The 25,887-nt window shown below is 40.0% G+C and overlaps 1 protein-coding gene and 1 pseudogene across 3 annotated transcripts; one reads left to right on the forward strand and one right to left on the reverse strand.

Annotated features, from left to right (window-relative positions):
• Nucleotides 1-2,489: 2,489 nt before the first annotated feature.
• Nucleotides 2,490-25,820, reverse strand: HESX1 (HESX homeobox 1). Of its 3 annotated transcripts, none has more exons than XM_073230743.1 (5): nucleotides 25,270-25,820; nucleotides 4,433-4,699; nucleotides 3,721-3,920; nucleotides 3,346-3,447; nucleotides 2,490-3,252 (listed from the first exon to the last, which is right to left on the reverse strand). In XM_073230743.1, the coding sequence occupies exons 2-5, from the start codon at nucleotides 4,587-4,589 to the stop codon at nucleotides 3,160-3,162; spliced, it is 552 nt and encodes a 183-aa protein (XP_073086844.1). In that variant the 5' UTR covers nucleotides 4,590-4,699; nucleotides 25,270-25,820; the 3' UTR covers nucleotides 2,490-3,159. The 3 variants fall into 3 exon arrangements, with proteins under 3 accessions (XP_073086844.1, XP_036875027.1, XP_036875026.1); XM_037019132.2 differs by having other exon boundaries at nucleotides 4,433-4,711; XM_037019131.2 differs by having other exon boundaries at nucleotides 4,433-4,696; nucleotides 25,270-25,819.
• Nucleotides 16,093-17,201, forward strand: LOC108397389 (Y-box-binding protein 1-like; annotated as a pseudogene).
• Nucleotides 25,821-25,887: the final 67 nt, after the last annotated feature.

Here is a 25,887-nt window from a genome sequence, read left to right on the forward strand (position 1 = left end):
TATAAAAGGATATGCACATTACATTGTTGCTTCATTAATATTACAATTTCTAGTAGCATCAGAAGTTTTCCTGATTGCTAAATGTTGCTTATTATAAATGCATCTATTATAAATGAATTTTGTTTATAAATATATAACTTTGATTTATAGACATGACTTTAATTGTACACAAAATGGAATTTTAGAAATACATAAACCAGTTGTATTAAGTTGTTATGGAAAATACTGAAATAATGATTTTCTATAGTTACTATGTTTCTTTCTTCACCATTTTTTTAAAAAGGTGTAATTAGTTATTATAATTTTTTAAAAACTTAAGTGCATTACTAGTTGTTGATCAATGTGTGTAATGCTGTTTCATTTTTTTGGAAGGTCTATAATTTTATACAGAATCCTCATGTTTCTTAGAGATTTGGAGGTTAGGTTTAATTTTAATAAATTCTAGATAGACTATGATTACTCTTTGAAAATCTCAATTTGTGAAAAGCACTACTTCAAAAATACTTCAGTATTATATATACACCCCATGTTTATTGTGGCATTATTTATATAAGCCAAGATATGGAAGCAACCTAAGTGTCCACTACTAGATGAATGGATAAAGAAGATACAGTACATATACACAGAGGAATATTACTCAGCCATAGAAAAGAATGACATCCTGCCATTGGCAACAACATAGACGAATGTACAGGGTATTACGATAGGTAAAATAAGCCAAATAGAGAATGACAAAACCATATGATTTCACTTGTATGTGGAACCTAAAAAACAAAACAGATGAATGAATAAACAAACAAAAAACAGAAATATACTCATAAATACAAGCAAACTGGCAGTTGCCAGAGAGGAAAGGGGTGGGGGGAAGTCAACATAGGTGAAGGGGATTAAGAGGAACAAACTTACAGTTATAAAATAAATGATGGGGATGAAAAATAAAGCACAGGAAATATAGTCAATATTACTGTGGCATCTTTGTATGGCAACAGACGGTGACTACAATAATGTATATAAATATCGAATCACTATGTTGTACACCTGAATTTAGTATAATTTGTCAACTATACTTCAATTAAAAATTTAAAAATTAAAATTAAAAAATTATGGATACTTAAATATTAATATTGTGGAATAGTTTGTTAAGTACAGGACTTGAAATCTTATAAACCAAGCAAACATTAAGAACACAAGAGCCATATGTCTGGCACGGCAAAATATCAGTAAGATGCACAGAATGTCAAATGCGATGACATTTAAAAAATAGCAAAAAACAAAAATATATGCATGTGCATGTGTATATATGTATACATACCAAAAGATGGGTAAAAATGTTTACTAATAGTTATCTGTGAATGATGAGACTTAGGGGAGATTTTACTCTATTTATATACTCCTTGAATTGTAATAATATGTAAATATGACCTTTGGGATTAAAATAAAAGGCTGTTTGAAAAAGCTTACCCATCATGTGACATTTTCCCTTCCAACCCACTCCTGGTTGACTTCCAGTCTTCCAACTTAGTATAATTTCACAGGAACCTAGTGAAGAGCAAAGAAAGCTCCTGGTGGATAAATTTTGACTAATGTATTTCATAAACAGTGCTTCAAATTTTTATGTTAATGCAAGCAGCTCTTTATATTACAAAACGTGGTGGCCCAGACAGTAGAGATTTCCTTGGAATATGTTTAATGCGTCCAGTCTTCCCGGCACAGCCTTGCTGGGCTTCTCTCTCTTCACTCTCCATCTCAGCAATAGGGAGCAGAATAAGCACAGCTTATTGCTGACTGGTTGTCGGGACACAGCTCTATACCACAAACGCGCTCTTGGTAAATGACTTTTAAAAGCTCTGAAATCTGACTTATGCTACTTCACCTCAGAAATAATATGCAAACTCCTTCTAGTCTTTTTCATGCAGTAAAAAAAGAAAGGAAAAAAGAAAAGAAAAGAAAGAGACAGTGGGTATTGATTCAATAATTCAGTAAGAATTTTCTACTCTGGTCATCACCAGGAAAGAAAAGGACAGGAAAGAAAGAACAGGAAGCAAGGGGGGAATTCAACTCAAATGGGCAAAGCTGTAAAATACACCTTCCAGGAGACAAAGTCGGGAGTCCTCAAGCAAACATTTCAAAACGAACACCCACTTTGGCCTTCCATTAATTAACTGGAAAACAAATACCCAGACTTCCAGTGGTAGGACTCCCCTTTTGTGATTGCATCTTATCCTATTCCCATCTTTTGACAGGTAGAAAGGCAAATGCTAAAAAAAAAAAAAAAGCATAGTTTTTGTCCCCAAAAGTGCCCAGATTATTTCCAGGGACCATGACAGAGCACATACAAAAGGCAGGTCAGTTATCCTACCTTTTCACTATTACTTGTAACAAAATATACAGTGACTGGAAATCACTAAACTGGAAATAGATGTAGGCCAGATGGTCATTATTACTTTAATGAATGAAAGTAAAGCACAATATTAAATGAATGGGAAAAATATTTTTAAATTTGCATTTATTGCAGCTCAGTTCTTTTGTGCAATACAATTCCAATGGTATGAATATGACGACAGAAGCTTTTGTCTCTCTTCTTTGGCATAATGGCTTTGCTTAAAAAAAAAACAACTTGAAACTGGCATGCTGTAAGGATTTGTATTCATATATGGTAAGAAATTCTCACTGCTTTATGCCAGACATCAAGAGAAACTAAAGATTCATGAACAAATCATATTCTATAATACATTTAAGCATAATCATGTTTCAAAATGCACTAGAAGGAAACTGAAAATCACACTCCGTGCCATTCTTCAGATTATTTTACTTGAATTGTTTTGTAAATGGAATTCAGTTTATGGAGTCAGTCAGTCATGAGATCACTGATTTTAGCAAATGAATTTATTAGGTTAAATATACTCACTTTAAAAATAGTTGGCTTTTTCTGAAAATGTTTATTAAAATATATAGGCAAGGCTTTTCCTGTAACTAAAAGTGCCCAACTATAACAGCTGCCATGTTATAACAGTAATTATTTATAATATGTTTTCAGAAAAAAATGACAATACTCAGATTAAATGCAGAAAAAAGTCACATTTTTAACACTTGGGATGACCATTGATTCTTCATGTTCTGCAGTTGCAAGATGATCTCACATGTTTTGTTTTCCATCTATTACAGATTTGTATTGAAATTTTTTTTTGTCATTAGGAACTGTGATTCTCTGTGAGATCTTTTCAGCTTTGCACGCCGATTTTGGAACCAGATCTAAAATTCAAGAAAAATAATGGAGTTCTCAGAAACATTATTTTATTATTAACATTTCAATCATCACAAGTAACAACTAAATTTGAAAATTACCTGGATTCTATCCTCTTCTAGATTCAGTTTTTGAGCTAAGTCTTCTCTGATATCAATGCCGGGGTAGCAGTTTACTCTAAAGACATTTTCCAACACTTCAATCTAAGAACAAGAAAACAGTGATTTGAAATGTTGATACTCGGTATATCACCATAAAATAGACTTTAATTTGTATAGCAAAATAACTGCATTTAATCTTGGGCAATAAATCTGCATGCTTTTTAAAACATGATTATCCAGAAACTGTTAAAAATGATAGCCTATTGTTTCACGCATAAGACTTCTAAACTGAGATCCCAAAGTAAATGGGCTTTTGCTCAACAGGGTTTCGGTTAAAGCCTTTGTATTACCATTACAGGTTGAAAAACTTCCCACCTGGTTTTGAGTAAAAGCAGTTCTTGGTCTTCGGCCTCTATACCAACTCAACTCTTTTCTCAAAGACAGTGTTTCTGAGGCTGAAAAGTAATTTTCGTATTTTAAAACTCTTTCTTCTGGTACTGGGTGATCCATAGTACCAGGGAGTGAGATCCCATTAGGAAGGCTTGGAACATGTAGACATAGGTTAACATCTTTCCCTAAAAAAAGAAAAATAAACCCATCTTAGATGTCCAATCCTGAATTTCACAAACTTCTATAAGAAATAATTTCAAGAACTTTTTAAATTTTCCTAGTGGAATTCTTCTGGGTTCACCAGAGAACTGACCTGTCACCAGCCAAAAACCAAAAAGCAAACAAAAATGAAGATTCAGCCTTGGTGAGAGAGAACATTTTGGTCTCTGAATATCATTTATTTTTCAGTGAAAAAAGATTTAGAATAGCTGATGTGTCAAATAAATACAGAGACCTTTTGAAGTAAATGCAGGTTCTTGGCATTTCCTGCGAGTGAACTTTACACCCATTTGGCTAAGGCTGATATTCTTTTATTTCTCAAAGGACTCAGGGGAGGTACTGAAAGTCCTAGCTCCTTCAGTTCTGTGATTGGATGAAACTGCAGTTTCTCCCTAGCTCAATGTAGTATGAAATAAAGGCCAAATGGAACACCGCAAATGAAGTAACAAAGAGTTTCAGAAACTAAATTGTGGCATACCTGAGTTGCTGCAGGTGTCTGCCCAGGGCCTGTGAGGTTTCAGTGATGGAACGCAGTCTTTCTTCTGGTCCAGACCTAAGATGCTCTCAATTGAAAAGGAGCAGGGAGAGGGTTTGCTTTCCCTGAGCTGAGCGTCTTCTTGAAGGCTGGGAGACATCCTTGAGTGGGCTGCACAGAGCAACAGCTCTGGCCTCTCCGAGCCTCGTGGCTGGCTCTGCCGCACATGTACAGGGCTGGGATCTTCCTGGGGTTCACCTTACGGCTCTGCTGACAAGGAGGCTGGATTTAGAGCGTCACTAATTAAAATCCTGTCTTAGAAAGTTTTAGCATGTCAATGAACACTTACCCTGCCAGCAGCTTGAGGAGTTAATTGTTTATTTGTTTGCAAGTAATTAGCAACTAATGGTTACACCATGGGGGCCCACCTACAGGGACAAAAACTGTTATCTCTCCTAAGCAGAACAGAGACTTAACTTTCTCAAAAGAAGCGGTACACAAACAAGCACTCCTCTTTAATTTGAAATCATTAATGTATAAAATCATGCTTTTTATTCTGAAGTTTATACTTTAATGGACTCCAGTTACCCAAACATACAGGAAAGACAGGAGAGCAGTCAAGTAATAAATAATTTAATTTAAGTGAATTTTCTTCCAAGGAAACTGGAAAAAAATAATAATCTCTTAATGCTATTATGGTAATTCTGATGAAAATGCATGTTTTTCATATGCATATGTCATAGTGAATGTTGTCAATAAAAACACAATAGATTTTTTGAGAGCAGCATACTGGAAAAGGATGGCAATGTTATTAACACTAAGTGTAATTGTCTTCCAAGTGCCTGGATTAATTCATAAGGAACACTTGCACCAAGTATTTTAAATAATTAATGAGCTAATTCCCTTCTTTAATATTTTCTTCTAAATGAGAGAGATACAAGTTTATATGAACATTCATATAGAACCACCACAAAGCAACTTAAAAGCATGACTATTCAAACTAAAGTGAAGAAATTTCCCCCACCATAGTTGTTTAAAAGAAAAAAACCAGAGTTTACTGTATTTTTTTATTTTTATTTTTTTAATTAAGGTATTGATATACACTTTTATGAATGTTTCACATGAAAAACAATGTGGTTACTACATTCACCCACATTATCAAGTCCCCATCCATGCCCCATTGCAGTCACTGTCCATCAGTGTAGTAAGATGTCACAGATTAGCTATTTGCCTTCTCTGTGCTACACTGTCTTCCTGGTGACCCCCTACACCATGTGTACTAAACATAATACCCCTCAATCCCCTTCTCCCTCCCTCCCCACCCGTCAACCCACAACCCTCCCCTTTGGTAACCGCTAGTCCCTTCTTGGAGTCTGAGAGTCTGCTGCTGTTTTGTTCATTTGGTTTTGTTTCATTGTTACAATGCACAAATAAGGGAAATCACTTGGCACTTGACTTTCTCCACCTGGCTTATTTCACTGAACATAATGATCCTCCAGCTCCATCCCTGTTGTTGCAAATGGTAGGATTTCTTTCTTTCTTATGGCTGAATAGTATTCCACTGTATATATGTATCACCTCTTCTTTATCCATTCATCTACTGATGGACACTTAGGTTGCTTCCATATCTTGGCTATTGTAAATAGTGCTGCTATAAAGACAGGGGTGATTATGTCTTTTTGAATCTGAGAACTTGTATTCTTTGGGTAAATTCCTAGGAATGGGATTCCCGGGTCAAATGGTATTTCTATTTTTATTTTTTGAGGAACCTCCATATTGCTTTCCACATGGTTGAACTAGCTGACATTCCCACCAGCAGTGTAGGAGGGTTCGTTCCCCTTTCTCAGCATCCTTGCCAGCATTTGTTGTTCTTAGTCTTTTCAATGCTGGCCATCCTAACTGGTGTGAGGTGATATCTCATTGTGGTTTTAATTTGCATTTCCCTGATGATTAGTGATGTGGAGCATCTTTTCATGTATTTGTCGGCCATCTGAATTTCTTCTTTGGAGAATTGTCTGTTCATATCCTCCGCCCATTTTTTAATCGGGCTATTTGCTTTGTGGGTGTTGAGGTGTGTGTTCTTATATATTTTGGATGTTAACCCCTTGTTGGATATGTCATTTACAAATATATTCTCCCATGCTGTAGGATGCCTTTTGTTCTGTTGATGGTATCCTTTGCCATACAGAAGCTTTTTAGTTTGATATAGTCCCATGTGTTCATTTTTGTTTTTGTTTCCCTTGCTTGAGGAGATGTGTTCAGAAAGAAGTTTCTCATGCTTATATTCAGGAGATTTTTGCCTATGCTGTCTTCTAAGAGTTTTATGGTTTCATGACTTACATTCAGGTCTTTGATCCATTTCAAGTTTACTTTTGTGTATGGGGTTAGACAGTGATCCAGTTTCATTCTCTTAACATGTAGCTGTCTAGTTTTGCCAACACCAGCTGTTGAAGAGGCTGTCATTTCCCCATTGTATGTCCATGGCTCCTTTATCGTATATTAATTGACCATATGTGGCTGGGTTTATATGGGCTCTCTACCCTGTTCCATTGGTCTATTGTTCTGTTCTTGTGCCAGTACCAAATTGTTTTGATTACTGTGGCTTTGTAGTAGAGCTTATGAAGTTGGGGAGCGTAATCCCTCCAGCTTTATTCTTCCTTCTCAGGATTGCTTTGGCTATTCGGGGTCTTCCGTGCTTCCATGTGAATGTTAGAATGATTTGCTCTAGTACATTGAAGAATACTGTTGGTATTTTGATAGGAATTGCATTGAATCTGTAGATTGCTTTAGGCAGGATGGCTATTTTAACAACATTAATTCTTCCTATCCATGAGCATGGGATGTGTTTCTGTTTATTGGTATCTTCTTTAATTTCTCTCATAAGTGTCTTTTAGTTTTCAGAGTACAGGTCTTTCACTTCCTTGGTCAGGGTTATTCCTAGGTATTTTATTCTTTTTGATGCAATCGTGAATGGAATTGTTTTTCTGATTTCTCTTTCTACTAGTTCATCATTAGTGTATAGGAATGCAACAGATTTCTGTGTATTAATTTTGTATCGTGGTAGTTTACTGTATTTTTTAAATAAAAATTCTCCTCTGTTGATCTTCTGGGGGTTTTTCATGAAGACAGTACAGTTTGTTAAAAATGACCAAAAACAGAGTATTTTATCATCATAAGAAAACTTGCAATGAAAAGAGAAAGGCAGCTAAAAATTGGGAAGATTTTGAAGTGGGCATTCCCCCAAAAAGATATAATTTCAGTTCTTGTACTTTGTTTCTCCTCTTTTTCCAGTATGTTCTTGATGGTAAATTCAGAGCTCAGCTTTAACCAGCATTTAAACAACTACTGGAGTTTTCTTCAGGGAAGAAATAAATGAATGAATACACATGGAGGAGACCCCAACCCATTCTGCAGCCTACACTCCAGTTAGCCAAGCTCAGCCAAATACCAACTGTTCTGCAGTTTTGTGATTGAGAGAAATATTCATTGTTTAAACCACTGAGATTTTTTAAGGCATAGCATTTCAGTTGAAATAGCACATTGATCAGGAGTAGAACGTGTCTTGCTGGGGGAATGGAAATGGGAGTGAGGGGAAGGGATGTACTAATGATGCCTCTGCTTTTTTTGGCTTGAGCAAGTACACTGCCATACACTGGGGTATGGAAGACTGGGCTGGGAAGGAATGAAGAATTCCAATTAGTAAGCAAGTAGGCTATTGGATTTACATGTAATGAGGTCAGGACTGGATCTTTAAGTTTGTGCATCACAAGCACAAACCACAGGTTTTGAAACCATTAAAAGCCATAGGCCTGCAGGAGATGATGCAGTGACTGGACCTAGACACCAGAAGGGGTCTCAGAACCAAGGCTCAGGACCAACATTTGGAAATGGAAAAGAGGCGTTGGAGAAGGAAGTCACTAGTAAGGCAGGAGAAAAATCTGGAGATAAGGTAGTTGATCTGAGAGAGGAAAAAAGGGTCAAGGAGGATGGCTACTAGCATCTCAAGTCTGTCTGCCTTCATCCTTGACCCCCTATGGTTTTCTTCAACACAGCAAGCAGGCAGACAGACCACGCAGAAACAGGTCAGTTCATGTCACAACTCCACACAAAAAATGGTCTCCCATCTCAGTCAGTCAGTCTCTATAGTGGCCTACTGGATCCTACAGATCTGCTAAAACCCCTCTGTCTCATACCCCAACCCTATCTGATCTCATATCCTATCTCATTTCACTCTGTTCCAGCCACCCTGAACTTCTCCTCTTCCATACTAGGCAGTCCTGCTGCAGGCGTCCGCGCTAGCTGTTTTCACTAACTAGAAGGTTCTTCCCTCACATGTCCTCGTAGGCCACTCCTTTACCTTCTTCAAGTGTTTCCTCAAATATCATCTTCTCAATGAGGCTTACCCTTCTTGTAAAATCTCTCCTCTTTCCTAGGACTCCTGGATGCCTCTTTTCCTACCCCAATTTTTGTTCTTTAGTATTTACTACCTTTTGCCTTATTATAGAATATATGTTTATTTTGTTTATTGTTTATTGTTTACCTCCTATCTCCAGGATTTTTGTTTGTTCTGTTCATTCCCTAGCATCCAAAACAATGCTTGGCTCTTACGAGAAGAAAGAATAAATGAAGGTCAACTGTATTAATGCTGCTGAGAGGCCTGATAAGATGAAGACAGAAGTGTATCCACTAGGTCTGTTAACAAGGAGGTTAATGGCAACTTCGGCAAGCTGGAAGGGTAGAGAAAAAAGTCAGACTTGAAGTAAACTGGAGAGTGAATGGGATATTTCTGGTGTGGCAATAAGGTGGGCCATAATCCCTGAAAGGCCCTTCTACTACAAAACAGGATAAAACATACTTTCAAACTCATTGCTGAGATCCCAACAAATAACACAAATTTTGTTTGTTTACCAAACAAAACATAAACAAAAAACCAACAACCAATTCTTCAATGAACTGGAACAAATAGTTCAAAAATTCATATGGAAACACCAAAGACCCCGAATAGTCAAAGCAATCCTGAGAAGGAAGAATAAAGTGAGGGGGATCTCACTCCCCAACTTCAAGCTCTACTACAAAGCCATAGTAATCAAGACAATTTGGTACTGGCATAAGAACAGCCACAGACCAGTGGAACAGATTAGAGACTCCAGACATTAACCCACACATATATGGTCAATTAATATTTGATAAAGGAGTCATGGACATACAATGGGGAAATGACAGTCTATTCAACAGATGGTGTTGGCAAAACTGGACAGCTACATGTAAGAGAACAAAGCTGGGCCACTGTCTAACCCCATACACAAAAGTAAATTCGAAATGGATCAAAGACCTGAATGTAAGTCATGAAACCATAAAACTCTCAGAAAAAGACATAGGCAAAAATCTCTTAGACATAAACATGAGTGACCTCTTCTTGAACATATCTCCCTGGGCAAGGAAAACAAAAGCAAAAATGAACAAGTGGGACTATATTAAGCTGAAAAGCTTCTGCAGCAAAAGACACCATCAATAGAACAAAAAGGTACCCTACAGTATGGGAGAATATATTTGTAAAAGACAGATCCGATAAAGGCTTGACATCCAAAATATATAAAGAGCTCACCCACCTCAACAAACAAAAAACAAATAATCCAATTAAAAAATGGGCAGAGGAACTGAACAGACAGTTCTCCAAAAAAGAAATTCAGATGGCCAACAGACACATGAAAAGATGCTCCACATCACTAATTATCAGAGAAATGCAAATTAAAACCACAATGAGGTATCACCTCACACCAGTATGGATGGCTACCATCCAAAAGACAAACAACAACAAATGTTGGCGAGGTTGTGGAGAAAGGGGAACCCTCCTACACTGCTGGTGGGAATGTAAATTAGTTCAACCATTGTGGAAAGCAGTATGGAGGTTCCTCAAAATGCTCAAAATAGACTTACCATTTGACCCAGGAATTCCACTCCTAGGAATTTACCCTAAGAATGCAGCACTCAAGTTCGAAAAAGATATATGCACCCCTATGTTTATCGCTGCACTATTTACAATAGCTAAGATATGGAAGCAACCTAAATGTAGATGAATGGATTAAGAAGATGTGGTACATATACACAATGGAACATTATTCAGCCATAAGAAGAAAACAAATCCTACCATTTGCAACAACATGGATGGAGCTAGAGGGTATTATGCTCAGTGAAATAAGCCAAGTGGAGAAAGAGAAATACCAAATGATTTCACTCATCTGTGGAGTATAAGAACAAAGGAAAAACTGAAGGAACAAAACAGCAGCAGAATCACAGAGCCCAAGAATGGACTAACAGGTACCAAAGGGAAAGGGACTAGGGAGGATGGGTGGGTAGGGAGGGATAAGGTAGGGAAGAAGAAAGGGGGTATTATTATTAGCATGCATAATGTGGGGGGTGGGAGAAAGGGGAGGGCTGGGCAACACAGAGAAGACAAGTAGTGATTCTACAACATTTTGCTATGCTGATGGACAGTGACTGTAATGGGGTTTGTTGGGGGGGACTTGGTATAGGGGAGAGCCTAGTAAACATAATATTCTTCATGTAATTGTAGATTAATGATAACAAAAAAAAAAAGAGAGAAAGAAAAGGGGGATTACTCCCTGATAGGATAAAACTAACTGCAAATCAACGATTAATGCATGCTTTACATATCCTTAATTTTGATCTTTCAAAGGGTGTCAGATGATCAGCTATGGAAGTACATTTTTCTGATAATATTCCTTTCTCTTAAAAAAAAAAAGCAGTTCCTGTGTGGTGATCTCCAATAGGTTCTTCACAATGGTATAAAGGTCATATCAAAGTGTGGGCAAAGGGTTTGTTTGTGTTTATACAGAGGATCAAAGCCTAATTTGGCTACACAGAAAATGAATTAAGATACAATATGAAGAAGAACTTCCAACATCAATATCCTCTGGAAGAGTCATTCCAGAAGATGATCATCAAAAAACTTCAACAAAGATCCTGGTGCTGCTGCAGTTGTAGCTGCAGTCATCCCACCAGTTCCTGGACTTGCCATTGGAATGAAGAAGGAGATATCTAAGCTGGCCTGTGTATACAGTAAAACAACAAATTTGACTGGATCTATACTGTTGGAACTCAACCAAGATTTAGGAGAAGTGCAAGTTGCAGTGCTCCAAAATCGTGTGACTATAGACTACCTACTGTTAAAAGAACACATGGGATGTGAACAGTTCCCAGGAATGTGTTGTTTTAATTTGTCTGATTTTTCTCGAACTATTACAATTCAGTTGGACAATATCCATCATATCATTGATAAGTTTTCACAAATGCCCAGGGTACCTAACTGGTTTTCTTGGTTTCACTGGATATGGCTGGTAATTATAGGTCTGCTTTTGTTATGTAGCTGTATTCCTATTATGTTAATGTATGTGCACAATTTAATTAGTAGTTTAAAACCTATACATGCTTATGTTACACTACAAGAAGATATGTCAAAGAAATAATCAATCTTCCCATGTTTTCTTCCGTCTGCTACTTCTATAGCTTTTCTTCTTCCTTCCTAATTACAACCCTTTAGTAGAATTAGTGCCTTATATAGAAAATTACCGAGTATCGTAATTCTTCCAAGTTGTCAAGATACCTCAAGACAAATGCTGGGCATAGAAGCCACAGGGCATAAATCTGCAAAGAAGTAAAAAGCTAACCTTTTCAAAGAATATTGCTTCTCTCTCACTTACCAACTTTACATTCCCCTGTATGGCCCCGGAAGATGACTGGTTAGCCAGAGACGGGTAAGATTCCTCAAGGGAGGAACAGCCTAAGACAGGCACAGTCGCAGGGGGGCCATCAGGTGAGAAATTGGGGATCAACAGAGGGGAGGCTTAGAACCTCAGCCCCCCTGTTTTGAGAGAAATCTTCTGCATCTGTGGGTGTTTTGTTGCCCTTGTCTAGCTTGGATTAATACTTAGTCTATAGGCACAGACCTGATCATCTACATTTGCCCTCTTACAGCACTAAATTATGTTTTCTACCTTTATCTTGCATCTATCTACCACTTCAGCATTTTATTTAAAAAAAAATAATAATAATAAGGGAGAAATGTGGGATCCACATATAAATCATGTATAAAAATCAAACGAATAATCATATCTGACTTGATTGTTTATAGTTCATGATGCATGATCAAAACCGAAAGTTTCTGTGATGACTGCCCTTGTACTGTTCACCATGTAAGAACTTATTCACTATGTAAGACCTTGTTCACCATGTAAGAACTTGTTTGTTATGCTTCAGAAGATTGGAGACTGTTGAGATATAGGCTTGGGGTTGATTAATGACTGTGCATTGAGTCCCCTATACAGAATTTTATTTTTGTTAACAACCATTTGATCAATAAATATGAGAGATGCCCTCTCAAAAAAAAAAAAGACTTTAATAGCCAAGATAATTTTGAAAAAATAAAAAAGAAACAAAGGAAAAAAAAAAAACCCAACAACCAGGAACTCAAATCAGAACTGGAAGCAGAGATCAGTAACCAAATGGTAAACCTAAGGAAACCACTAAGGCAAAAATCTTTAGTATCGCTGAAACCAAGATACTGACCCTCAGACTAGCAGTTGATATGGGGCTGAACTGAAGATGTCCACTTCAGGCCAGGACCATCAATCTTGCTTCCTGAGAAAGCAGATTAAACCCTCTCTGGAGGAAAGTTTCCCTAATTTAGATCCACAGGATTCCCATAGATTAAGAGCAAGCAAATATGACCTCACAATCTCAGATCATTAAGCACATGAGCAGCCACCATGAGGGAAAATCAGCAAAAACAATGAGATTTACACTATTAGCAAAAATGAAGATCCTGCTCTGGTGAGGGAGATCATTTTGGTCTCTGAATATCATTTATTTTCAGTGAAAAAATATTTAGAATAGCTTAAAAACCAAAGGTGAGAGTTCAGGGCATCCAGAATTCTACAGCCAACAAAATATTTTAGAGAATGAAGGCAAAATAAAGGCATTTTGAGATAAACAAGAGCAAGTAGAATTTACCACCAGGAGACCAGTACTGCAACAAAGTGACCACGTGTGACTTCCAGTTTTAAGTGTTATGAGGTTCTGCTTTGGTCTCTTGGATTATTCTCTCCACATTAAGCCAGCCACCATGCTGTGAGGACACTTCAGGAGACCTGTGGAGAGGCCCTCGCAGAGAGGAACTGAGGTTTCCTGCAGACAGTCAACGCCAGCTATGTGAGTGAGTCACTCGAGAAGTGAATCCTCCAGCCCCAGCCAAGCCTCCACATACTGGAGCCCCAGCTGACATCTGACCAGTCTTAACAGAGATTCCAAGACAGGACTGGGTATCCAAGTCACTCTGAATTCCTGACACACAGAAGCCATCAGACGTATTACATGAATACTTTTTTTTTTTTAATGTTAAGTGTTCTTTTATTTTCTTTCCTGATTCCTTGTATAGGGACATTTCCCCTTCACCGGAAAGCACTTTCTTTTTTCACAGATTATCAGGATTTTAACAACAGGAATGAACAGAGGGAAGAGTCAGTGCTCAGCATCTGGCATAACCACCAGTGCTCCTGCGTCCACATAGTCCTGAAAGCCAGGCTTTGAAAGGAGCGAAAAATTATCTAATCTCATCTTTTTTTTTTTTCAGTTTCCTGATTAAAAAAAAAAATAAAATGCACATCACTAAATACTTATGTTTTAAACCCCTCGATTGTGATTTATTATGTAGCAATAGGGGTGGGGGTGGGAGGAACAAAAGGAAATCAAAGTTAGTAGGAGAAAGAAAACAAAAATAAAAGCAAAAGAAAGAAGAGTAGAAGGAAGAAAAAGTGACTTAAAAATCTAGCAGCTGAGATATATTAGTGGAACTGCTTTACAATAAATACATATTTCTGAAAGGTTACAATAAGTGAGACAGCTGTCATGGTTACCGCTGGACCCTCCCACAGGGGTTCTACCTGAGAATTCTCAGCAGTGTCCGGTCCCATTAACGCAGACAGTGTGTGCTGGGGAGGCAGGAAAGAGCACAGATGATCTCTGGGATATTTTACTTTGAGTGCCCCAAGGTTTCTCTCTTTCTAGCAACTGTAGTCTCTCCTTTATTTTTTCCAGCCATGCCATCTATTTACTTAATCTCTCTTTAAAAGTTCAAAAACTTTAAGGGAAAAATAAACAATGTATCGTGTTTAGCAATGTATCATGTCTAGCAACTCCGTGTCACTGGTATATTCATGTGTATAGCTATGTACCTGTTTTCCTATTAGGTAGCACATTATTTTGATTTGTTCCATTACAGACGATGTTTAACTTTAAGTATTTGATTAAGTTGGTGCCTGCCAGCCTCTTCACTGTAGTTACTCCATTCCCCTATATAAAATAATCTTTTGTGGAGGAGGTACTTTAAACCTATGTAAATACTCTGTTCTTCTACAAACTTCCTATTTATTCATTTATTTATATTGGTATGGACTCACGGTTTCCTATTTTTTAATAAATTATAATTTCCTTATTTATTGTGATGTTGAAATTTTCCCTGATTTGTCTAACAGGGGCTCCCCCATTCTGTGTTCTCTTGACACATCATTTCCAAGTACTTTGTACTTTCTGGCACAATAAGACATCCTAGGCACATTGTGTTCTTTTTTGCTCCAGCCCTAGAGACAGCCATTTCTCCAAGGAGCCCTAGTTCTTTTTAATGGAGAATGGTGTTTGGAAGCTGCAATTTGGACTCAGATGCACATTCATTGTTATTGGGGTACCTTGGCTCCCAGGCCCTCTCAGGGCAAAAGATACGAAACAGATGTATGCCTGTGATACACATATACATCTGATTTATTCCTATACATTTATTGAAATCTGAGTTCACATGGATACCTCTAGGGGCATACCTCTGTAGTTTATTAAGTGTGCAATAGCACTGTCTGAAAGAAACAATTACAATTCATTAAATAAAACAGGAAACCATGAGTCCATGCCAATATAGAAAGTTTATAGAGGAACAGAGTATTTACATAGGTTTTAAAGTACCTCTTCCATAAAATATTATAAAGGGGAAAAGAGTAACTTTAGAGTGAAGAAACTGGCAGACACCATTTTAATTGAAAAATACTTTATCGCTAAAAAATGCTAACCGTCACCTGAGCTTTTGGCCAGACATTGTCTTTTTGCTGGTGGGGGCTTGCCTCGGTGTGTGGCTGCTGACTGATCAGGATGGTGGTTGCTGAAGGGTGGGGTGGCTGCGCCAATTTCCAAAAATAGGACCACATAGAGTTTGCCACCTCAATTGATTCTTATTTTCAGTTGAACACTTAGAGGCCACACTGTAGGGTTATTAATTGACCTAATTTCAATATTGTGTCTCAGGGAATAGGGAGGTCCACGGAAGGGAGAGAAACGGGAACAGCCAACCGGATGGAGCAGTCAGGACACACACATTTATCGATTAAGTTTGCCATCTTAGAATTTGACCAGTAGCAGGAGTGGAGAGTGGACCCCTGATAGCCCTGAGCAGCCCCACAGCGAGCCTAGTTTCCATCGCACCCTGCCTGAGGCGGCCCCAGCCACCATCACCACCACGAGCAGGGAGGCCGAGGCCCAGCAGCTGCCCACCCCACCTCCCCCGCAACACACCGTCCCCACCCCCAGCACTGCTGACACCAAGGATGGCGGCACGGGCGCAGGACACTTGGGTGGTGCCTGCCAGCGGGGACAAGAAGGTCATCGCAAGGAAGGTTTTGGGAACAGTAAACGGTTCCATGTAAGGAAACGATGCGGTTTCATCAACAGGAATGACACAAAGGAAGATGTATTTGTGCAGCAGACTGCCCTAGGGAAGAATAACCCCGGAATAATCAAAGCCCCCGCTGCAGAGAGAACGCAGACAGTTCTGGGTTTCTGGTCAGTAGGCAAGGAGCAGTGCTTAAGGTCTTCAGCTCCCATCTTTTCCTCATTTCCTATTGCTGCAATTTCGCAGTGTCGGAGATGGAGAGACCGTGGAATCTGATGATGTTGCGGGAGAAAAGGGTGAGGTGGCAGCAAATGCTACAGGTCCTGGTGGAGTTCGGGGCAGTACACACGCCACAGACCGTAACCACTGCAGACACTCTCTGCATCTCAGGGGCCCTCCACGCAGTTAGCCAGCGGAACTGCCAGAACAGTGCGAGTGAGGGCAAGAAGGAGGGATGGGAGGGCGCTCCCAAAGGCCTGGCCCCGCCCGGACACGGTTCCCACCTTACTGCCTGCGGGGACCCTATGGGCGCCTGCTGTCAGCGCTCCAACCCTCCAGTGCGGGGACCAGCGACGGAAGGTGCTGATAACCAGGGCGGAGAGAACAAGGCAGACCAGCAAGACCGAGTGTGTATCGGGGTCACAGCCCACGATTCCGCAGGCGGCCTCCTCGCCAGGGACAGCCTAGAGAGGACGCCGAGGAAGAGGATAAGGAAAACCAAAATGAGACCCGAGGTCAGCAGCCACCTCAACATCGCAACCACCGTAACTTCAATTACCAACACAGATGCCCGGGAAACCCTAAACCACAGAGGCAGAGACACAAGCAGCTGATCTACCAGCTGAGCATTCGTCCGCTCCGCAGGCTGAGCAGGGCGGGGCTGAGTAATGCCGGCTTACCATACCTACCGTCCTCAGGGCTCGGCATCCACTGCGAACTGAATATGAAATCCCAGCAGTGAGAAATGAACGGAAGATTGGAGCTGAGGACCTGAAGCGCTTGCGTTTTGCCCATTGACCAGATAACCAGAACTATCTCCATTATCTATGCGGCATGAGGTTTTTTATTATTTTTACCTGAAGATGTCTCTTTTTGGTAATGACAAACATATTTTCTTTTTTTTTTTTAAGACTGATTTTCTCAATACACCTTTAAAAGTTTTATATCTGGTCAAGTTGAGATTTTTAAGAACCTCATCTTTAATTTGTAATAAAAGTTTACAACTTGATTTTTTTAAAAAAAGTCAACAAACGGCAAGCACCTGTTAACAAACATCTTTTAAAAAAAAAGTTTGCCGGGAAGGAACAAAACAGCAGTAGGCTCACAGATTCCGGGCAGGGACTAGTGCTTATCAAGGGGGAGGAGTTGGGGCGAGTGGAGGCAGAGGGTGAAGGGGATAAAGGGGTATAGTAATTTGCTTTCATAATATAAGGTGGTCCGGGGACAGTAGTATAGTCAATGGTTCTGTAACCACACTAGAGGAGGTAAAGATTTGATAATATGGGTAACTGTTGAATCACTGTGCTGTACATCTGAAACCAACATAAGAAAGAAAAAAAAATTTGCAAGTGCAGAACTTTACACTCCCCTCGCCCCCCGCAAAAGTTTGCCATCTTATATGGACATGGTTCATGGCACCCCAGAACAGTTACAACAGCAAAATTAAAGATCAGTGGTCAGAGATCATCATAACAAACAAATGCAATAATGAAAAGGTTTGAAATATTACAAGTACCAAAATGTAACACAGAGCTATGAAGTAAGCAAATGCTGTTGGGCAAATGGTGCCAGCAGGCTTGTAGGGTTACCACAAACCTTCAATTTAGAAAAAATACAGTATCTGTGACCTGTGGTCAAGTGAAGCGTGATAAAACAAGGTGTGCCTGTCACTGCAGTCTAGCACCTGGGCTCCCGTTCCCATTTGTAATTCCCTTCTCTGACAGTGGGAACTCTAGCCTCTATTATCCCCAGTACTCTGATTTGATCTGTCCCTGCTAGGCAACCAAACTCCCTCCTGGCACAGATGCCCTGCTCCTCCCTTGAGCCGATACCTGGCCCAGGCTAACTGACCCCATGGAAGCCTTCTTACTCCAGCAGAGTGCGTCACCTGTCCTAAGTGCTTCCACCCACAGGCAGCCCTTCTTCCCCTGCTCGGTTGAGCACCCCACACCCACCCATTCTCTGTGTGCATGCCCTCACCTGACCTGGGCTCTGAGACCCTGCACCGGGCTGCCCTTCTTCATGGTAGGCCCCTGGCTCCTGGGTGCTGAAATCCTGCACAGGCTCCCTCCCTGCCCTACCGCCCTCATAAGGCTGGACTCCAAAACTGCCCTCCATGCAGACGCCCTCCTCACCCCGCTTTTGCTCCAACATCCTGCCCAGGCCGCCCCTTCACCCAAACACCCTCTTTACCCTCCTCCTCCTCTGACACCCCCTGCAGGTCCTGCAGACCTCCTTCTCACCTTGCACAAGCTCTGAAACCCCACCCCAGGGTGTCCCTTTGTGGGGTGCCCTCCTCAGCCCGGTGGGACTCTAACACCCTGTTCTGGAACCCTGTGGCTCACCCTACCCTACAGAGTCTCCTATTTTCTTTGGCCCCTCCTAATAGTTTTAGGACTGAATTATTCAGGGAGGGAAGAGGAAAAACCATATCCCTGTTTTTACATGGAATCATTGTCTTCTTTTGTTAAGACTTGCTTTTGACCGTGAGTACAGAATGTGAGGTGAGCCAAATCACTGATGTAATTTTCCTTTAAATCAACACATCTCATCAACTACTGAGTTTACCTAAGTCAATGTTAATTTGCCTGTAATTTATGATGCCTCATATCACTAATTCCTTCCCCAATATTTGTTTCAAATCACAACCTCTATTAAAGGCATTTTTATCTGAAATCTGGGTAGAAGTAAAAATCCTCACATAGACGATAACCTGGCCTCCTCCTCCTCCCTCTCCCCCAACTCTCTTTCCCCCCAGTTCCCCTTTCCAATCACCCTGGTTTACCTGCAATCCTTAAAACAGGCCAGGCCTCTCCTGCCTTAGGACTTAGGTATCGGCCTTGGTGGTTCCTCTTCCTGGACCACTTTCTCCCCAAGTGTCCCTGTCATTCACTTGAGGGGACCCAAGTTTTTGTTCAAATGTCAACATCTCAATGAAGCCCACCCTGACAAGCCTATTTAAAATTGCAACTTCCCCCAACCCCACTTTCCCTGCTCGATTTTCTTTCCTTTTAAGAAAATATTTTTATTGTAACTTATATTCTATAAAATGGAAATATCACAAGTTGATAGCACAGGTGACTTTTTACATATATGGGCACACAGATCAAGACAGAGAAGATTTCCGGCACTCCAGAGTGTCCTCGCATGCCCTCTCCGGTCATTACCCAGGAGAGAACCACTTCTAACATCATAAATTCATTTTGCTGATTCCTGAACTTCATGAAAATGGGATCCAACAGTCCCTGCTCTATTTTCCATAGCACTTACCACTTCCTAATACACTGTATTTCTAATATGACTTACTATGTCAGTTTTTTATTGTCTGTCTTCCCCCACCATCCCCACAACTAGCTCCACAAGGGGAGGGACTTTTAATATTTTGCTCATTACCTAATAAATACTTGTTGAATGAGACAGCCATTTCCTGAGGTAGTTTGAATCCCAAAACTGAATTCAGAGCACCATCTAGTGTTCCTACAGGGATGTGCTGATTAACCCTGAGTATTGTACACTAACCGTGGGATAAACAGCACTGATTTAATCAATACTCACTTACACTACTATTATTTTTCTTTACTGGCTTCTGTGGTTCTGTAAAAATTAAAGTGTTTTCAACGGTTAAACTGTCATGAGACATACTGACTTCTCTAAAGAACAATCTCTTCCCCCCTGCTTTGCCTGTTGTTCCCCAGAATTCCTTGGGGGTAGGAGTGTCATGAAGTTCTTAGGTCTTTTACCCTTAGAGCATCTCCCCACTCCCCACCAACAAAAAAACAAAACACACACACAGGGTAATAGTCTTTGCTGTTTAGGTACCTGCACCATTTCTCCAGACTATCACAGTACCTATTTATTGATTTTAAAATTTTTGTCTTGGCCACAAAATCCCCTAAATTAAAATGATAAAAGACCATCAAGAGTAATCATAATATTGCTAAAACAGTATCAGAATCCTCTAAGATACTGAGCATTATCTTCTGATTTAAAGAATTTGGTTTCTCTAGATTCCATAAACAGGGGAAGATGAAGAAATTGAAAGTTGCCTTAAAAGCATGAAAACATTGAATATTTAACAGTAAATTATGGAAAGAATAGCTAGTTTTTATCGAATGCTTATTGTGCTCAGCACTATTCTGAAAGCCCATTCATCACCTTCATAACCCTACCCTGTAGGTTCCCTATATTAAGCCCTATTTTTCAGATGACAGAATGGAGACACAGAAAAGCGAGGTAACTTGACTAAGTCAGAGAACTAGTAAAGAATGGAAGCAGGATCCAAAGCCAGCCAGGCTGGCTCCACAGTCCCTGTTCCTGAGCTCACGCCTGTGCTTCCATCCACCTCCCCACAGAAATGGGAAAGCTGCTGCTTTGTTTCAAAGTTCTTGGCCTAGTCAAAAAAATTAACTTAAGAGTGTCCTCATTTCCCAAAGAGGAATCAAGGCAACCATAAATGGAACAAAGGCGAATGCAATTATTCTAAAAATAAAGTTTGATTCTTTTTACAGTCGAGAAAGTAGAAGCTACAGAATTTATCTTTCCAAGGACTGAGTTTTGGCCACAGATCTGCATTCTGAGGATGCCATGGTAAAGAGCAAAAGAAACATTTCTATCAAGGTCAAAGGCAGCGGGTGGTCTGCAGCAGCACCCTGAAGAACCCTCTTTTCCTTGTTGACCATCCACCTCCTTTTGCAACCCACCTCAGAACTTTTGATTCTGTCTGCCAATTGTCCAAAGCTTCCCCCAACCTGACATTTTAAAGTAGAGGGAACTGACTCAAGATCCCAAAAAACCATCTAATATACTCATTCCTTTTTCTTTAATTTTTTAAATTAAGGTATCATTGATACACACTCATATGGTTTCACATGAAAAAACAATGTGGTCACTACATCCACTCATATTGTGTCCCCCCATACCCCATTGTAGTCACTGCCCATTAGTATTGTAAGATGCCATAGAGTCACTATTTGCCTTCTCTGTGCTACACTATCTCCCCCCTTCATGATTCCCCCCACACCATGTGTGTCAATCATAATACCTCTCAATCCCCTTCTCCCTCCCCTCCCCCTCCCCTTTGGTAACCACTAGTCCCTTCTTGGAGTCTGTGTGAGTCTGTTGCTGTTTTGTTCCTTCAGTTTTGCTTTGTTGTTACACTCCACAAATGAGGGAAATCATTTGATGCTTGTCTTTCTCTGCCTGGCTTATTTCACTGAGCATAATACCCTCTAGCTCCATCCATGTTGTTGCAAATGGTAGGATTTCTTTCTTTCTTATGGCTGAATAGTATTCCATTGTGTGTATGTACCACTTCTTTATCCATTCATCTACTGATGGATACTTAGGTTGCTTCTATATCTTGGTTATTGTAAATAGTGCTGCAGTAAACATAGGGGTGCATATGTCTTTTGAATCTGAGAACTTGTATTCTTTGGGTAAATTCCTAGGAGTGGGATTCCTGTGTCAAATGGTATTTCTATTTTTATTTTTTTGAGGAACCTCCATATTGCTTTCCACAATAGTTGAACTAGCTTACATTCCCACCAGCAGTGTACGAGGGTTCCCCTTTCTCTGCATCCTCGCCAACATTTGTTGTTCTTAGTCTTTTGGATGCTGGCCATCCTAACTGGTGTGAGGTGATATCTCATTGTGTTTTTAATTTGCATTTCCCTGATGATTAGTGATGTGGAGCATCTTTTCATGTGCCTGTTGGTCATCTGAATTTCTTCTTTGGAGAATTGTCTGTTCATATCCTCCACCCATTTTTTAATCGGGCTACTTGTTTTTTGGTTGTTGAGGCGTGTGAGTTCTTTATGTATTTTGGATGTTAACCCCTTGTAGGATCTGTCATTTACAAATATATTCTCCCATACTGTAGGATGCCTTTTGTTCTGTTGATGGTGTCATTTGCTCTACAGAAGCTTTTCAGTTTGATGTAGTCCCATGTGTTCATTTTTGCTTTTGTTTCCCTTGCTTGAGGAGATGTGTTCAGGAAGAAGCTGCTCATGTTTATGTTCAAGAGATTTTTGCCTATGTTGTTTTCTAAGAGTTTTATGGTTTCATGACTTACATTCGGGTCTTTAATCCATTTCGAGTTTACTTTTGTGTATGGGGTTAGACAATAATCCAGTCTCATTCTCTTGCATGTAGCTGTCCAGTTTGCCAACACCAGTTGTTGAAGAGGCTGTCATTTCCCCATTGTATGTCCATGGCTCCTTTATCATATATTAATTGACCACATATGGTTGGGTTTATATCTGTCTGGGCTCTCTAGTCTGTTCCATTGGTCTGTGGGTGTGTTCTTGTGTCAGTACCAAATTGTCTTGATTACTGTGGCTTTGTAGAAGAGCTTGAAGTCAGGGAACATAATTCCCCCAGCTTTATTCTTCCTTCTCAGGATTGCTTTGGCTACTCAGGGTCTTCTGTGGTTCCACATGAATTTTAGTATACTCATTTCTTAAACTTGGTTCATCTCAGCTGAATGCTAGGAGAACAACTGAGTTATCTGTTAAAGGGAGCCCCATTATGGAATGATTTATCAAGTAACATTCAGAGTTATCTGCATTACATACTGGGTATGAATTCCCCAGAATTTCAGATCCATGGAGTCTTTTAGGGGATATTTGTGAGTAGGAGGATTCCCAAGCTCTCTAGGTGATTCTGGAAATGGTGCCCTTCTTGCCACCCTCTAGTGGAACCAAAAACTCTTCTCCTAGATGTTTACATGACCCTTTAAAATTTCTAAGATACAAGGTTTTGTGGGAAATGGAAATGGTTATTCTCCATTTTGCATAGAGTTTTTCACCATGTGGTATAAGGATTACCTTTGGGCCTACCTGGGGAGATTTTCAGCCCCACTTCTGATTTACTGCATCAGAATCTTCCAGTTGGGCTCAGGTACCTATTCTAACCACCTCCCCCAGATGACTTTTACATGTGCATTAGTTTACTAACCACTAATTAAGGGGATAATTTTGAAAAATCAAGCATAGCTTCATTTGGATTGTTTGATTCCTTCCTATTATAGACCACAGACCGGAACTTGACAGGGTATCATGTAAAAATATAATTATAAGAAGATCAAATATAATTTTTAGGAGACTAATAATTAACAAATCTATTCACAAGATTGTATGTCCTTTTGTTGAAAATTATATGGAAACGTTTCAGTGAATTATATGTGTGAGATGTCTCAAAGAATTCTTTGGTGGATGTTGTTCAATCCTGCCTTGCCTTCCATAAAATTAACCAGCTGGCCAAAGTTTTTACTATGCTACCCACACATGAGTCTCCAGTAATCCCTGAGGCATTCTCTGAATAAGCCTCATTTCCTGTACAAAAGGAACTGAGTTTGGTCAGCTGTACAGAACTTGGGCTAATTAAACTGTTCATCAAGAGAGACTGTGAATTCTGTACCTTAGAGATGTTCTAAAATAGGAAATACAATCATCTTTTTGGGTGAGTAGAGTGTACAGTAGCTTGAAGTTAGAGGATCCAAATAGAGGGCCTTCTAAGATTCTTTCTAGTTTTATAATTTGACTAAATCACCTCTCCATCCAATTGAATGTCAACTTGTTTTTGTTTGTTTCATTTTTTTTTTTAATTAGCTGAGCTTGGCAAGAATTCCTTGCCTCTCTCTGATAATAGCCTCTTGAGAATCCTTTACAAAAATACAGTTTAGATGCACATAAATACAAAGAAGGAAATCATTTAAGTGATGATTATACCCCACTCAGATAACTGAGATACCAAATAGCATTTTTCATTGGAATTATTTGGTTTGGCCAAGTGATTAACAACATGCCAGGTTGCATGCGCAGTGCTGACAGAGGAGAAAGAAAATATCAAAGGGTACAGTTGGGTTGCTGGGATCTGTACAATGCTGGGAACATCTAAGCATCCGGGAAGCAGTAACAGTAATTAAAGAACTGACTATAAGCCATCTTTCACAAACTAAAAATCTCTTCTGGAGGGTGACAAGTTGATAATCTAAGGGAAGAACTCTTATTTAAATCTTCTAAGGCTAATTCTGTGAAACTATAGTACAAACTGGTAAAACTTTTAAAACCACATTATTATCTTTCCTTCAAGAAACCATGGAAAAATCTTGTATTTTATTTAAAAGTATGAACTTCCATTCCTGTTACCATATTTGGATTTGTTCCAGTGTATCTGTGGAACCAGGCACCTAATAATTTTTGCTAAGCATTTCTTACATTTCTTGAATGAAAATGGGACAGATTCATGGGATAGTAACTAGACTTTTAGAAGATACTTGTGATTTTGTTATTTTCTCTGTGTTCTGATGACTATAGAGAAACAGGATAGTGTGAGATTAGGGAAGATAAACAGATAGGAGTTCTATTCAGACTAGGTTCTAGAAGTAGAGCTTCACTTTACTGTACAATTAGAGGCTGAAGGAGCTTTTTAAAGCTTCTTCCAAAACATTTTGATCTAACAGAATGGCTAATCATTTACCACCATAAATACACAGTTAACCAGTGTATCCTGACCTTTAAGAGATTTTTTTTGTTTTTGATTTAAAAGGAATATGGAAATCTGAATTGCATTGTGTTAGTCCTTCCAGGTGTGAAAAATTAAGAGATGGAGCTGGGAGGCCGGCTGAGGGACCTGTCCTGCCCACCACGCCTTACCAATTGCAGACCCAATGGGAGGGAGGAGACTGGTTTAGCTACCTAACGGCTCAGCAAGTGGAAGGAAGGTTTCCTCTACTTCAGTAACAGCCCAGCCAATGAGAGACTGTCACAAGTCAGCCAATGAGAAGCCAGGATACTTGGAACTCCCCCAGTTTACTCCCATGGACTTTTATTAACAGCCCCTCCCAAGTCCACCCGTTACTCTATAGAAGCATTCCTTTACTCTGTGGACTTACCTAAGGTTTTGCCGGGTCTCGTTAGTCCTGAATTGCAATTCTCTGGTGTTCCCAGATAAGCCCGGTTTTCGCTGGTTAAAATAACTGAGTTTTATTTTTAAGGTTGATGAAGTCCAAGTGGCAATGGGTGAACTGGGAACAAAGTCACATGTTTTTAACTAAATAAACTGATATCCAAGTGCCAGAAAATTAATTTCGAGTGTACTGTCCATAAATTTATGGGAAAGCCCTGTAAACGCCACAACGGATCTCGCAGACATCCGAGTTAGCACCATGTTGCTGGAGGGGGGAGGCCCGGCGCTTCGGCAGGGCTGGTGGAGTTAAAATTTGAGGAAACTGAAGAAAGGCACCAGCGGTAGGGCCTCTTCCATGGTCTCTGACGAAAAACGTTGCGGGAGAAGTAAAACCGCCCCAAAGTCCCCAGGGTTCCTTACTCTGGGCTCTGGTTCGCGGAGACACAAGCCGTTGAGGGGCGCGACGGTCCCCTAAGATTTACATCCAAAGGCGCGCAGGGCGATCGCTCGCTGCGCGCCCGCAGCGCCGCCTGAAGCCAGCGCGAGCGACAGAGCCCCGCGCCGCCGCGCTGACGGACGTCGCCGCGAGCCAACGAGCGTGCCG

This window comes from Manis javanica, chromosome 3 (genome assembly GCF_040802235.1).
Source record: "Manis javanica isolate MJ-LG chromosome 3, MJ_LKY, whole genome shotgun sequence".
Classification (NCBI taxonomy): domain Eukaryota; kingdom Metazoa; phylum Chordata; class Mammalia; order Pholidota; family Manidae; genus Manis; species Manis javanica.

Excerpts from the sequence above, each read along its gene's own strand:
- HESX1 (XM_073230743.1), bottom strand. The coding sequence starts at position 4,589 with ATGTCTCCCAGCCTTCAAGAAGACGCTCAGCTCAGGGAAAGCAAACCC. Across the intron at positions 3,921-4,432 it reads AGACACCTGCAGCAACTCAG|GGAAAGATGTTAACCTATGT; the intron begins GTATGCCACAAT and ends TTCTTTTTTTAG. Across the intron at positions 3,448-3,720 it reads CTGCTTTTACTCAAAACCAG|ATTGAAGTGTTGGAAAATGT; the intron begins GTGGGAAGTTTT and ends TCTTGTTCTTAG.